The sequence below is a fragment of the Bos indicus genome, chromosome 16 (assembly GCF_029378745.1).
Source record: "Bos indicus isolate NIAB-ARS_2022 breed Sahiwal x Tharparkar chromosome 16, NIAB-ARS_B.indTharparkar_mat_pri_1.0, whole genome shotgun sequence".
Classification (NCBI taxonomy): domain Eukaryota; kingdom Metazoa; phylum Chordata; class Mammalia; order Artiodactyla; family Bovidae; genus Bos; species Bos indicus.
In genome coordinates this window covers 6,699,826-6,714,632 of record NC_091775.1, presented here as the reverse complement: position 1 = coordinate 6,714,632, position 14,807 = coordinate 6,699,826, and the positions used below count along the sequence as shown (strand labels likewise).

Below are 14,807 nucleotides of genomic sequence, written 5' to 3'. Positions count from 1 at the left end.
AAAGCAAACACTATAAGTTTTTTCAGAATAAGTAAAAATTCACATGCCTAGTTCAGCTAAGCAAATCAAATTCTTTCACCACAGCAAAGAAAGGTTAAAGCAAAAATGAAACTTAGTCACTCAGTCATGTCCAACTCTTTGTGATCCCATGGACTGTAGCCCACCAGGCTCCTCTGTCCACGGGATTCTCCAGGCAAAAATTCTGGAGTGGGTTTCCCTTTCCTTCTCCAGGGGATCTTCCCAACTCAGGGATCAAAACCAGGTCACCTGCATTTCGGGCAGATGAGCCACCAGGGAAGCCTTAAAAGAAAGACTATCCAGAAGCTAAATTAATTATGCTTTCTGCATTATAATGACTCAGAGAAACACTTAGCTTTGAACAGATGTTTAAATTAAGAGCACATCTACTGATAGAGTGAACAAGATGTTCAAAATTCAAGTGCCTGAAACTTTTTTTCTCTGTTTCATGAACCAATTTTATTTTTAAGACACACATAATTTTTGTTAATAATTTCCTAATCCTTTTTTATTTTTAAATTCCTGAGAGATATCTCAGCATTTAATCAATGATTTTTAAAATATATTTTCTACACCTTACAAATCTTTTTTTTTTTTTCAATTGAAAGCTTAAGGGCTTGCATGGTGGCTCAGACTCAACAGTAAAGAATTCACCTGCAATGCAGGAGATACAGGTTTGATCCCTGGGTTAGAAGATCTCCTGGAGGAGGGTATGGCAACCCACTCTAGTATTATTGCCTAGAGAATTCCATGGACAGAGGAGTCTGGCGGGCTACAGTCCATGTGTTCACAAAGACTGGGACATGACTGAAACAGACTCAGGGACCAGGAGAACAGATTGGTTGTCAAGGGGGAGAGGGGTGAGGGACTGAGTGAGAGAGCATTGGATTGGGACTTTGGGGTTAGCAGGTATAAACTGCTAAGACAGATGAAGAACAAGGTCCTACTCTATAGCACAGGGAACTATGTTCAAAATCCTGTGACAAATTATAATGGAAAATAATACTAAACAGAATATATATATGTGTGTGTGTGTGTGTGCGTGTGTGTGCATGCTGTTTAGATGTTCAATTGTGCCCAATTCTTTGCAACCCCACAGACTGTAGCCCACCAGACACCTCTATCCATGGGATTTGCCAGGCAAGAATACTGGAGGGTGTTGTCATTTCCTCCTCCAGGGGATCTTCCTGACCCAGGGATCAAATCTGGGTCATCCGCATTGGCAGGCAGATTCTTTACCACTGAGTCATTATATATATATATATATATATATAACTGAATCATTTTGCTGTTTAACAGTAATTAACACAACATTGTAATTCAAATATACTTCAATAATAAAAAAACCTGAAAACAAATTTTCCCACTTAAACAGAGAAAACTTTCCTCAGTCAGACATTACCCAAAGTTCCTGCTATATTTCTCAGCTCCCACTTAGAAAAACCACTTTTAAAGACTGTAATTGCTGAATCCACTTCCTCTTTGATATTCAAATTTATACTTCTATTGTAATAAAAGAAGGTAAAGGTATGAATCTCTCTTTATGCACTACTTGAGCTGCATCCTACAAATTTTGAAATGTTGCATTTTTAAAGAGGTCAAATTTTTAAAGTTTTTTCCATTTTTTGGCCATGCCACCCAACATGTGGGATCGTAGTTTCTGGAGTAGGAATCAAACCACAGTGCTCTGCAGTGGAACTACAAAGTCTTAACACCTGAACCACCAGTGAAGTTCATTGTTGCATTTTTCATCACAGTTCTAATTAAAATTTTTCTAATTCTCTTTGTTATTTCATATTTTACCCATGGGTTATTTAGAAATGTATCATTTAATTTTCATATGTGTGGGTATTCTCTGTCAACGTTTCTTATTGTTTTCTAGTTAAGTTCTGCTATGAAGAGAAGAGGTGGCAAGAATACACAGAAGAATTATACAAAAAAGATCTTAATGACCCAGATAATCATGACGGTGTGATCACTCACTTAGGGCCAGACATCCTGGAAAGTGAAGTTAAGTGGGCCTTAGGAAACATCGCTATGAACAAAGCTAGTGGAGGTGATGGAATTCCAGTTGAGCTATTACAAATCCTAAAAGATGATGCTGTGAAAGTACTCACTTCATATGTCAGCAAATTTGGAAAACTCAGCAGTGGCCACAGGACTGGAAAACGTCAGTTTTCATTCCAATTCCAAAGAAAAACAATGCCAAAGAGTGCTCAAACTACTGCATAACTGCACTCATCTCACACACTAGCAAAGTAATGCTGAAAATTCTACAAGGCAGGCTTCAATAGTACATGAACCATGAACTTCCAGATGTTCTAGTAGGATTTAGAAAAGGCAGAGAAACCAGAGGTCAAATTGCCAGCATCATAGAAAAAGTAAGAGAGTTCCAGAAAAACATCTACTTCTGCTTTATTGATTATGCTAAAGCCTTTGACTGTGTGGATCACAACAAATTGTGGAAAATTCTGAAAGAGATGGTAATACCAGACCACCTGACCTGCCTCCTGAGAAATCTGCATGCAGGTCAAGAAGCAACAGTTAATACTGAACATGGAACAATGGACTGGTTCCAAATCGGGAAAGGAGTACGTCAAGTCTGTATATTGTCACCCTGCTTATTTAACTTATATGCAGAGTACATCATGCGAAATGTTGGGCTGGATAAAGAACAAGCTGGAATCAAGATTGCCAGGAGAAATATCAATAACCTCAGATATGCAGATGACACTACTCTGATGGCAGAAAGCAAAGAAGAACTAAGGAGCCTCTTGATGAAAGTGAAAGAGAAGAGTGAAAAAATTGGTTTAAAGCTCAACATTCAGAAAACTAAGATCGTGACATCTGGTCCCATCACTTCATGGCAAATAGATGGGGAGACCATGGAAACAGTGAGAGACTTTATTTTCTTGAGCTCCAAAATCACTGCAGATGGTGACTACAGTCATGAAATTAAAAGATGCTTACTCCTTGGAAGAAAAGCTATGGCCAACCTAGACAGTATATTAAACAGCAGAGACACTATTTTGCCAACAAAGGTCCGTCTAGTCAAAGCTTTGGTTTTTCCAGTAGTCATGTATGGATGTGAGAGTTGGACAACAGAGAAAGCTGAGCACCGAAGAATTGATGCTTTTGAACTGTGGTATTGGAGAAGACTCTTGAGAGTCCTTTGGACTGCAGGGAGATCCAACCAGTCCATCCTAAAGGAAATCAGTCCTGAATATTCATTGGACGGACTGATGAAGCTGAAACTTCAATCCTTTGGTCACCTGATGTAAAGAACTGACTCACTGGAAAAGACCCTGATGCTAGGAAAGACTGAAGGCAGGAGAAGGGGATGACAGAGGATGAGATGGTTGGATGGCATTACTGACTCAATGGACATGAGTTTGAGTAAACTCCAGAGTTTACTCACATTTACAGGGAGGCCTGACATGCTGCAGTCCATGGGGTTGCAAGAGTTGGACGTAAGTAAGCAACTGAACTGAATTATTGATCAGAGAACATATTCTGTAATTTTTTTTTTAAATCCAATTATCTGTCTTGACATTTCTTTTGTGATCCAGCCTATGATCCATCTCTGAGTGTTCTATATGCACCTGAAAGGAATACATATTCTGCAGTTGAGTGTAATGCTATGTATGTTGATTAGATCTGCTTGATTTAAATGAGCTCAAGTTTTTACAAGCTGAATGATTTTCTTTCTATTAGTTCTACTAATTACTGAGAGAGGAATATTGAAATGTGTAACAATAACTGTCCTTTTTTATGCTTCCTTCCAGCTCTATTATTTCATACTTGATAAGTTTTGAGATTTCATTTTAAGGTGCATACACACTTAGCAGTGTTGTGTCTTCTTCATTCACTGATTCTCTAATAAATATAAAATATTTCTCTTTACCTCTGTTAAAAGTTCCTGCCCTTGAGGTCTTCTTCATCTGTCTTACATAGCAATTCCAGCTTTTGTATGACTAGCTGTGCACACAGTATATCTTTTTATCCTCCTATTTTTAATCTGTTAATAATCATACATTTCCATTTTGAGTGTAATTGCTGTGACAATACTTCCTTTGGTATTCCTTTTACTTCTTCAATATGAAGATCCCTGCCATTCAGTGGTGAGTCTAGTCCATTCATAATTTACAGTTACTAATATGCTTTGGTTTAAATTTACTATAGCACTGTTTTCTATTTGTCTCATTTGATCTTTGTTCTTTTTTTTACCTTTTTGGATTAAGTAAATATTTTTAGTATATCACTCTGTCTTCTATTTTATCCTTATCTATGGTCATTCTAAGTTTTATAATATTAATCTCTATCAAACTCTTCATTCAAATAATATTCAAAGCACAAGAATCTTATGTTAGTATATTTCCACTATTCCTTTCAATCTTTGTCATATTATTGCTATCCACTTCACTTCTAATTGGAGAAGGAAATGGCAACCCACTCCAGTATTCTTGCCTGGACAATTCCATGGACACAGAGCCTGGTGGGTTATATCCATGGAGTCGCAAAGAGTTGGACATGACTGAGTGACTTTACTTTCTTTCTTTCTTTCCACTTCTGTGTTTGTTACAAGTGATTTGCTTTGATTTTTGCTTTAAAGAATAAATTATATTAAAAAAATTAAAGTCATTTATATTTATGTACATATTTACCATTTTTGCTGTCTTTATTTCTTATTATATATAAATCTAAGTTCTCAAAAGACATCATTTCTTTTCATTGAAGAACTTAAAAAAAATGGAGGTCTATTGTTTGTAGGTTTTAGTTGTATAAAAATATTTTTATTATGCCTTTCCTTTAGTGAGATATTTTTACGGGAAATGAAATAGCACAGACAACTTTTTAAAGCAGTCTTAAACAGTTGTCCAGTTGTCTTCTATCGAAATTGTTTATTCTTCTGTATGTAATGTGTCTTATTTTATAGCTACAGTTCAGTTTACCTTATTGATTTTCAGAAATTTATTACAAGCATCAATCCAGCTTTTAAGATAATTATACTTTAGATTTGTTTGGTGAATATGTGGTTTTATAGTTTTTATCACAATTGTAATAATTTCACCCACTTTATCTTTATTTGTTTTCTGCCCAGAAGGGGAAACTTGCTGTCCTAATCTTCAACTACATTGGGGTACGCTGATTTCATCTTTTTCTATCAGCAAACCTCCCTTCTCACACTTGAGAGTCTTCTGCTCAGCTGTTATCCTAGGATCTGCTTTGACCATACCATGGGAATTCCCATTCCTCCCCTGAGCTGTTTTTATCCTCACTCACTCCCTGCTGCTGCTGCTAAGTCACTTCAGTCATGTCCGACTCTGTTCGACCCCATAGATGGCAGTCCACTAGGCTCCTCTGTCCCTGGGATTCTCCAGGCAAGAACACTGGAGTAGGTCGCCATTTCCTTCTCCAATGCATGAAAGTGAAAAGTGAAAGTGAAGTCGCTCAGTCATGCCCGAGTCTTAGCAACCCCATGGACTGCAGCCTACCAGGCTCCTCCATCCTTGGGATTTTCCAGTCAAGAGTACTGGAGTGGGGTGCCATTGCCCTCTCTGCACTCACTCCCTAGTTGGAGTAAAACACAGCTCCCAACAGCTTCCTGACAACTGTGCAATTTTGAAAACCTTTAACATCTATAAATATATTTCTATCTATCTGAAGTTTTGCCAGGATAGAGAATTCCATCTGGAAACATATTTTCCCCTCAGAATTTTGAAAGCCTTGCCCCATTGTCTTCTGGCTTCTGGTATTAATTGCTAAGTCTGAAGCATTCTGATTCTCCATCCTTGGGCTGAGTGCTTTCTTCCTGACTTCCCTGATGGCTCAGGTGGTAAAAATTCTGCGTTCAATGCAGGAGTTGATCCCTGGGTCAGGAAGATGCCCTGGAGAAAGGAGTGGCTACCCACTCCAGTATTCTTGCCTAGAGAATCTCATGAACAAAGGAGTCTGGCAGGCTACATTCCATGGGGTCCCAAAGAATCAGACACGACTGGGTGACTAAGCACACACACGGGTTGAGTGTTTCCTTCTTACTCTATCTTTTCTTAATTTCGTTCTGAATTTCTCTGGCAAGCATGTCTTTTTTAGTCATTAATCTGAAATAAGTGGGCCCTCTCAACAATTCCATTCTGAGAAATTTGATTGTTTTAATTCTGTTTTTTTATATCTTTGATAATAATTTCCCCCACTTTTTTCCAGACCCTGTTCTGAAATTCTTACCATATGGATATTGTTTCTTCCTGAACACTCCTTTAATTTTCTCTTATTTGACTCTCCTTCTCCATTATTTGGTTTTATTATTCATTTTATTATTCTTCATTCTTTCAATGTCTTTAAATTTATCTTCTGAATATTTTATTTAATTTTTTCATTTGTTACCTACATTTAATTTTCATAAGCTCTTCTTGGTTTACCAGATGTTCTTGCTTTTTTTTCAATTTGTTTTCTTCTATAGCATACTCTTCTTTTAAACATGTATACTTCTCTCATCTTCTCAACTACTGTATTACTAAAGATGGGATATTGTATATTTTAAAATTGATTTTTTTCTCCCAGAATCCTATGGTGTCATTTGGTTTTCTCTGAATTCTTCTTTCCTGTATGCTTTTTGCTTGGCTGTTACTTAGTTCCTTCTTTTTCTTGTTAGGAATTTCCTTAAATGTCTAGGGATCGCTGTTGTATGAACATTTGTAGGAGTGAAGCACTCAGAAGCTCCTTGGGACATGAGTGAAACAGGACCTTATTTTCACGTCATATGTACATACACACACACTTGGAAAGAATGCTTCCTGCCCCATAAGTGTCTACCAACCAGCCTTGCTGCACCAATCAGCCCAGCACCAAGGGGTGCCCTGCTGGATGTTCCTGGATGGGCCCATCCCACCATCTGTACCTCCAAGAAGCCTGAGCTGTTCCCACCATGAGTGGGTAGAGGAAACAGTCTCTTGCATTTCCCATCCCCTAACTGCTTCAGTAACTTACTCTAACCTTCTCTGAAATGATACTGAATCAGAGAATTTCTCTTCTGATGTTTTGTTCCCAGGGGGCATCATGGGTCACGAGTTTTTGCTGCAGGTTACTTTCCCTCCCTTTATTCCTGGGCAGCCAGAGTGTTTATTTTGGCCAAATTTGCCAACTCCTAGAGTAAATCTCTTGTCCCAGGATGAGGAAAGGGACCAGCAATGAACATGTGAAAGGGTTCAGGGAATCTAATTACTTCTTTTAAAACCTTTTAACCACTGTCCATATATTTAGTCGTATGTATAACCTTACTTGCAGAGGCATCTGATACCTCTATTCCTGTCACTTTAGTCTCCACTGCGTAAAGCAGCCTGCTTCTGACTTGTTTCCTCTCCTTTCTCAGCTTAAATGTTACCTTCTTTCTGTCTGTTAAGTCAGCGACCACCCATCCATGTGCTTTGTAGCTTCCACACGTGTATCCGTGTCACCTCATGTACCATCTCGTCTGTCCTGAGTGAAGTCTTTTTATTCACAACCTGTCAATATCCTACAGTGTCAGGAGGAAATGGAATGCAATTGTTGAATTGAAAGCTTTCAAATTCAGCTTGGAAAGGGTATACCAAAATTATATATTTATTTCCTATATTTACTCCCCCTTGTTACATAGCTATAGGAAGACTACAAGTATTTTGAAACTAAGTTACCACTTGAGAGTCCCACGCTTCGCAGCTAAATAATTACAGAAACATAAGGTAGAATATGTTCAATTCCAGTTCATTTATGCAATACAGAGGTTTGGAGCATCTAATGAGCTGACCTAATTAAGAAACTATTGCAATAATGCATAAGTGGACCCAGGAGAGTCATGTCTGAATTAAGACAGTAACTGTTGAAGAAGGAGGGGAGCAAATGAATTTCAAAACATATATATGTTTTAAAGAGAAATATTTTACAAATTTTGCAATCATTCGTCTGGTCTATGGCCATGAATCAGTTTGCTTTTTTGAGGTTTAGTTGCTAGTCAAGTATGACTCTTTTGTGACCACATGGACTATAGCCTGCCAGGCTCCTTTGTCCATGGGATTTCCCAGACAAGAATACTGCAGAATGACAGTTGCCAAAATGGGTTGCCATTTCCTTTTCCAGGGGGATCTTCTAGACCAGAGATTGAACCTGCATCTACTGCACTGGCAGGTAGATTCTTTATCACTGAGCCACTTGGGAAGACAGTTTGCTCAGGCTGCGGTAACAAACAACCACAAACTTGGTGGCTTAATGAAAATGTATTGTCTCGACATTCTGAAGGTCAGAGCTCAAAAGCAAGATGTTCGTAAGGCTGGTTCCTCCAGAGAGCTGTGCGGGAAGCCTCTCTCCCAGCTTACAGAAGGCTGTCTTCACATACACATGGCATTCGTTATTCATCTGTCACCACATTTCCTCATTTTTCAAGGACACAGCTCAAACAGGAGTAAGGCTTACTGTAATAAACTCATTATAACTTGATTATATCTATTAAGACTTTATCACCAAGTAAATTCACCACATGAGCAGCGGATGTGTGGTGCAGGAGCGGCCAAGAGAAGATACCCCACGTCCAAGGTCAGGAGCAGTGACAGAGAGGAGATACCCCAAGTCCAAGGTAAGAGAAACCCAAGTAGGACAGTAGGCACTGAGAGAGGGCATCAGAGGGCAGAGAGACTGAAACCACAATCACAGAAAACTAGCCAATCTGATCACATGGACCATAGCATTGTCTAACTCAATGAAATTAAGCCATGCTGTGTGGGGCCACCCAAGATGGTTGGGTCATGGTGAAGAGGTCTGACAGAACGTGGTCCACTGGAGAAGGGAATGGCAAACCACTTCAGTATTCTTGCCTTGAGAACCCCATGAACAGTATGAAGAGGCAAAAAGATAGGACACTGAAAGATTAACTCCCCAGGTCGGTAGGTGCCCAATATGCTAATGGAGATTAGTAGAGAAATAACTCCAGAAAGAATGAAGGGATGGAGCCAAAGCAAAAACAACACCCAGCTGTGGATGTAACTGGTGATAGAAGCAAGGTCCAATGCTGTAAAGAGCAATATTGCATAGGAACCTGGAATGTTAGGTCCATGAATCAAGGCAAATTGGAAGTGGTCAAACAGGAGATGGCAAGAGTGAACGTCTACATTCCAGGAATCAGCTAACTAAAATGGACTGTAATGGGTAAATTTAACTCAGATGACCATTATATCTACTACTGTGGGCAGGAATCCCTTAGAAGAAATGGAGTAGCCATCATACTCAACAAAAAAGCCCAAAAAGCAGTACTTGGATGCAATCTCAAAAATGACAGAATGATCTCTGTTCATTTCCAAGGCAAACCATTCAATATCACAGTAATCCAAGTCTATTCCCCAACTAGTAATGCTGAGGAAGCTGAAGTTGAATGGTTCTATGAAGACATACAAAACCTTTTAGAACTAACACCCAAAAAAGACGTCCTTTTCATTATAGGGAACTGGAATGCAAAAGTAGGAAGTCAAGAAACACCTAGAGTAACAGGCAAATTTGGCCTTGGAATACAGAATGAAGCAGGGCAAAGGCTAATAAGAGTTTTGCCAAGAAAAAGACTGGTGATAGCAAACACGGTCTTCCAACAACACAAGAGAAGGCTCTACACATGGACATCACCAGATGGCCAACAACAAAACCAGATTGATTATATTCTTTGCAGCCAAAGATGGAGAAGCTCTATACATTGAGCAAAATAAGACCAGGAACTGACTGTGGCTCAGATCATGAACTACTTATTGCCCAATTCAGCATTAAGTTGAAGAAAGTGGGGAAAACCACTAGACCAATCAGGTATGACCTAAATCAAATCCCTTATGATTATACAGTGGAAGTGAGAAATAGATTCAAGGGACTAGATCTGATAGACAGAGTGCCTGAAGAACTATGGACAGAGGTTTGTGACACAGGAGACAGGGATCAAGACCATCTCCAAGAAAAAGACATGCAAAAAAGCAAAGTGGCTGTCTGAGGAGGCCTTACAAATAGCTGAGAAAAGAAGAGAAGCAAAAGACAAAGGAGAAAAGGAAAAATAAACCCATTTGAATGCAGAGTTCCAAAGGAGAGCAAGGAGAGATAAGAAGGCCTTCCTCTGCGATCAACGCAAAGAAATAGAAAAAAAAAATAGAATAAGAAAGACTAAAGATCTCTTCAAGAAAATTAGAGATACCAAGGTAGGATTCCATGCAAAGATGGGTTCAATAAAGGAAAGAAATAGTATGGACCTAACAGAAGCAGAAGATATTAAGAAGGTTGGCAAGAATACAAAGAACTGTACAAAAAAGATTTTCATGATCCAGATAATCAAGATGGTGTGATCCCTCACCTAGAGCCAGACATCCTGGAATGTGAGGTCAAGTAGGCCTTAGAAAGCATCATTACAAACAAAGCTAGTGGAGGTGACTGAATTACAGTTGAGCTATTTCAAATCCTAAAAGATGATGCTGTGAAAGTGCTGCACTCAATATGCCAGCAAATTTGGAAAACTCAGCAGTGGCCACAGGACTGGAAAAGGTCAGTTTTCATTCCAATCTCAATGAAAGGCAAGGCCAAAGAATGTTCAAACTACTGAACAATTGCACTCATCTCACACTCTAATAAAGTGATGTTCAAAATTCTCAAGCCAGGCTTCAGCAATACGTGAACCATGAATTCCAGATGTTCAAGCTGGATTTAGAAAAGGCAGAGGAACCAGAGATCAAATTGCCAACATCCGATGGATCATTGAAAAAGCAAGAGAGTTCCAGAGAAACATCTATTTCTGCTTTATTGACTATGCCAAAGCCTTTGACTGTGTGGATCACAATAAACTGTGGAAAATTCTAAAAGAGATGGGAATACCAGACCACCTGACCTGCCTCTTGAGAAACCTGTATACAGATCAGGAAGCAACAGTTAGAACTGGACATGAAATAACAGGCTGGTTCCAAATAGGAAAAGGAGTACATCAAGGCTGTATATTGTCAACCTCCTTATTTAACTTATATGCAGAGTACATCATGAGAAACGCTGGGCTGGATGAAGCACAAGCTGGAATCAAGATTGCCGGGAGAAATATCAGTAATTTCAGATATGCATATGACACCACCCTTATGACAGAAAGTGAAGAAGAACTAAAGAGCCTTTTGATGAAAGTGAAAGAGGAGAGTGAAAAGATTGGATTAAAGCTTAACATTCAGAAAACTAAGATCATGGCATCTGGTCCCATCATGGCAAATAGATAGGGAAACAGTGAAAACATTGGGTAACTTTATGTTGGGGGTCTCCAAAATCACTGCAGATGGTGACTGCAGCCATGGAATTAAAAGACACTTACTCCTTGGAAGGACAGTTTTTACCAACCTAGACAGCATATTAAAAAGCAGAGACATTACTTGTCAATAAAGGGCTGTCTAGTTATGGCTATGGTTTGTCCAGTAGTCATGTATGGATGTGAAAGTTGGACTATAAAGAAAGCTGATCGCCAAAGTATTGATGCTTTTGAACTGTGGTGTTGGAGAAGACTCTTGAGAGTCCCTTGGACTGCAAGAAGATCCAACCAGTCCATCCTAAGGGGAGATCAGTCCTGGGTGTTCTTTGGAAGGACTGATGTTGAATCTGAAACTCCAATATTTTGGTCACCTGATGCAAAGGGCTGACTCATTTGAAAAGACCCTGATACTGGGAAAGTTTGTGAGTGGGAGGAGAAGGGGACATCAGAGGATGAGATGGTTGGATGGCATCACCCACTCATTGGACATGAGTTTGTGTGGACTCCGGGAGTTGGTGATGGACAGGGAGACCTCACGTGCTGCGATTCATGGGGTCGCAAAGAGTCAGACATGACTGAGTGACTGAACTGAACTGAACTGAAGTTAGTTTAAGGGCCTCCCTGGGTTCTTTAGTGGTAAAGAACCCACCTGCCAATGCAGGAGACATAAGAGATGTGGGTTTGTTCTTTGGGTCTGGAAGATCCCCTGGAGGAGGGCATAGCAACCCACTCCAGTATTCTTGCCTGGAGAATCCCATGGAGAGAGGAGCCTGGCGGGCTACCATCCATGGGGTTACAAAGAATCAGACACGATTGAAGTGACTTAGCACACATGAATGCAAGTTAGTTTAAAAAGGAATAAAAACGTCTAAGTAAATTAGAGTGAGGACGATGCAAAGCCTACTACATTCAGGACCTGTAGTCCTAAAGTAATGTAACAGATCACACCTATTAGATGGTCCAGAAAAGTGCAAATCATGTCCCTAAAAGACCCACACATGGTTTGTCTTTTCCCCAGTCACTGCAGAAGGCACCACATTTCTCATCTGTCTGTGTACCACAGATATGACTACAGATGGACTCACTAGTTTAAAACACAGGAGTTAATAGGACATCCTCAACATAAAGGAGTAAAGCATTTTTTTTAAAGTAGTGAAATTAAAATGCATTTACAGAAAAGAGCTATAAGTTGGTAATTACAAAGTTTGATTGTTAGTTTATTGAATTTTAGACCATAAATGTATCATGGAAATCATATAAGCTGGAGATTACCAAACTGGGAGGTGCATCAAGATCACCTGGTGATCTTTTAAAAATACACGGCTTCCCAGTTCCCACCCTACATATCCTGAATAGGATTTTCACAAATGCATACTTTTTTAGAAATGCTCCAACTGATATTTTGCAGACTGCCTGATCCATATGCCTCGCTTTTAAGTTGAGGAAATTGAGATCGTTATAACAAAATCACATAGCATAGAATATATTTAATTAAAAATGATCTAGTTCTGTTTATATGTGACTCATTTCATTTTGATAAACAGAAAATCCAGATTAGTAGTAGAAAGTACTTCAAGAATATTTTTGTTGATATAATCGATGCAGCTATTCTTATTTTTTTGGCAAGATAGATTAGAGATTTACTTCAGTAAAATTTTAAGGTCATCCATATTTAATAGTGGTAGACTACAAAAAATAATAAAATCTCGTAAGGCAAAAAGAACAATTTACTAAAAGAGATTTTAGAAACTTACAGATGATGTCCTGTCTACTTCACAACGGCTGCTCAGAATAAAACAGGCCTCAGCATCATCCATCCTAAATGCAGACAGAAAAGGAAAATAATCACACATTGACATATCTATGTGCCATCTGAAAAACAGAATTCCAATACTCAGTCCAGGGCATACAAAGTACACATAAACTATGAACATCCTTAAGTTAAATGAAAGTAGGATTTCTTGCAGATCATGATTATAAACAAAATAATTGTTGACTTGGCTGTATAAGACAGCAGTTCATAATGACAGAAGTTAAAAAAAGTCAAATTTTATTTTCTCTTTTATCATTATATATATATTTTTCATATATATATACTTCTATAAGTTAAGGGAGTTTATAAGCCTTTGTTTTAGATGGATTACTTTTTGACTGCAATGCATCAACAAAACTAAGAGAGAGGATATGAGGCCACTTAGTATTCATAAGCCAAACTCTACTGCACATTTATATTTACTAGAGATGAATCATCATCTTGTTCCAAACCCCTTCCCCTCACGCTAAACTTCTATATTTCTTATATGTAATAATAAACCATAACATGCTTCAGTGCTTGGTAAGCAATGTTCTAAAAACATAACATTGTGTATTTTTAAAATGAGGAACCATTTGCCTTTCTGGTTCATTACAGTAGAAAAAATTTTTTCCTCCAACGTATTTTCTATGGATAAAAATGATAAAAGTCTATGAAATTAGACCAAACCAAACAGTTTTGGACAAGTGTGAAGTTGTCATGATTATTAAGCAATTGTATACCATTTTTTATACATCATATTCAACAAAGCAACTCAAACTCATGCAACTGACCTTTGGAAATGGTTTGGAGAATTTTACTCCTTGTCTTGCGTGGGAATTGTGCTGAAGAATGTGTTAGTTAACATTAAATCCCAAATTTCTACATGACATAGGATAAGAAATGAACATAAAAATGGTACCATCTTTCTTAACTCAATTTTCTGAGAATTACCAGCCTGCTGCCTCTCACTCATCCACATTCTCCTTTTTCATACCTATGGAGGAATGTTTCTGGTAAATGTGACTGATTTGGCTAAGAAACAATCATTAATATTATTAATACTAAATGGAGTTGTGTTAATCCTGCCTCAGTCATGCAGTCGTATCCAACTCTTTGAGACTCCATGGACTGTAGCCCACCAGGCTCCTCTGTCTATGGGATATTTCCAGGCAAGAATACTGGAATGGGTTGCCGTTTCCTACTCCAGGGGATCTTCCCAACCCAGGGATTGAACCCACGACTCCTGTGTCTCCTGCATTCGTAAGTGGATTCTTCACCACTATGCTACCTGAGAAGTGCATTAATCCTCGGTATTATCTAGCTAAGATGCCAATAGCTAATCCTAATAGCTTAGATTAATTGATTAGGTAGTCAAAAGGCTTCATTTATCACAGAAATTCATATCGAACATAAAATGGGCATTACTCATTCTTATCAAATGAAGAACTTAATTCATTACAATATATTAAGTATATTTATTATCTATACAGATGAATATAAAGATCCAGATTATATTACTGTTTAAGCAACTATTTCTTTACAGTTCCTGAATAATGAGTATAGATAGCAGATTGTTAGCAAGCACCTAATGCTGTGTTTTACTTGAGGTACTGGGAGACTATAATTTATTCTAGAATTGTCATGTGTATAGTGACAATATATATGAAGTATGCAATCCACTACAGATGCTGATATATTCTCAAAGAAGCTTAATTTTCCAAT

The 14,807-nt window shown here is 38.4% G+C and overlaps 1 protein-coding gene across 8 annotated transcripts in view; it reads right to left on the bottom strand.

Moving 5' to 3' along the window:
* Positions 1–14,807, bottom strand: part of KCNT2 (potassium sodium-activated channel subfamily T member 2) — a 436,001-nt gene that overhangs the window by 194,991 nt on the left and 226,203 nt on the right. For all 8 annotated transcript variants that reach the window (XM_070767900.1, XM_070767905.1, XM_070767902.1 and 5 more), the window contains exon 12: positions 13,045–13,108. In XM_070767900.1, coding sequence (XP_070624001.1) covers positions 13,045–13,108 — 64 coding nt within the window. The remainder of the gene's footprint in view (positions 1–13,044; positions 13,109–14,807) is intronic.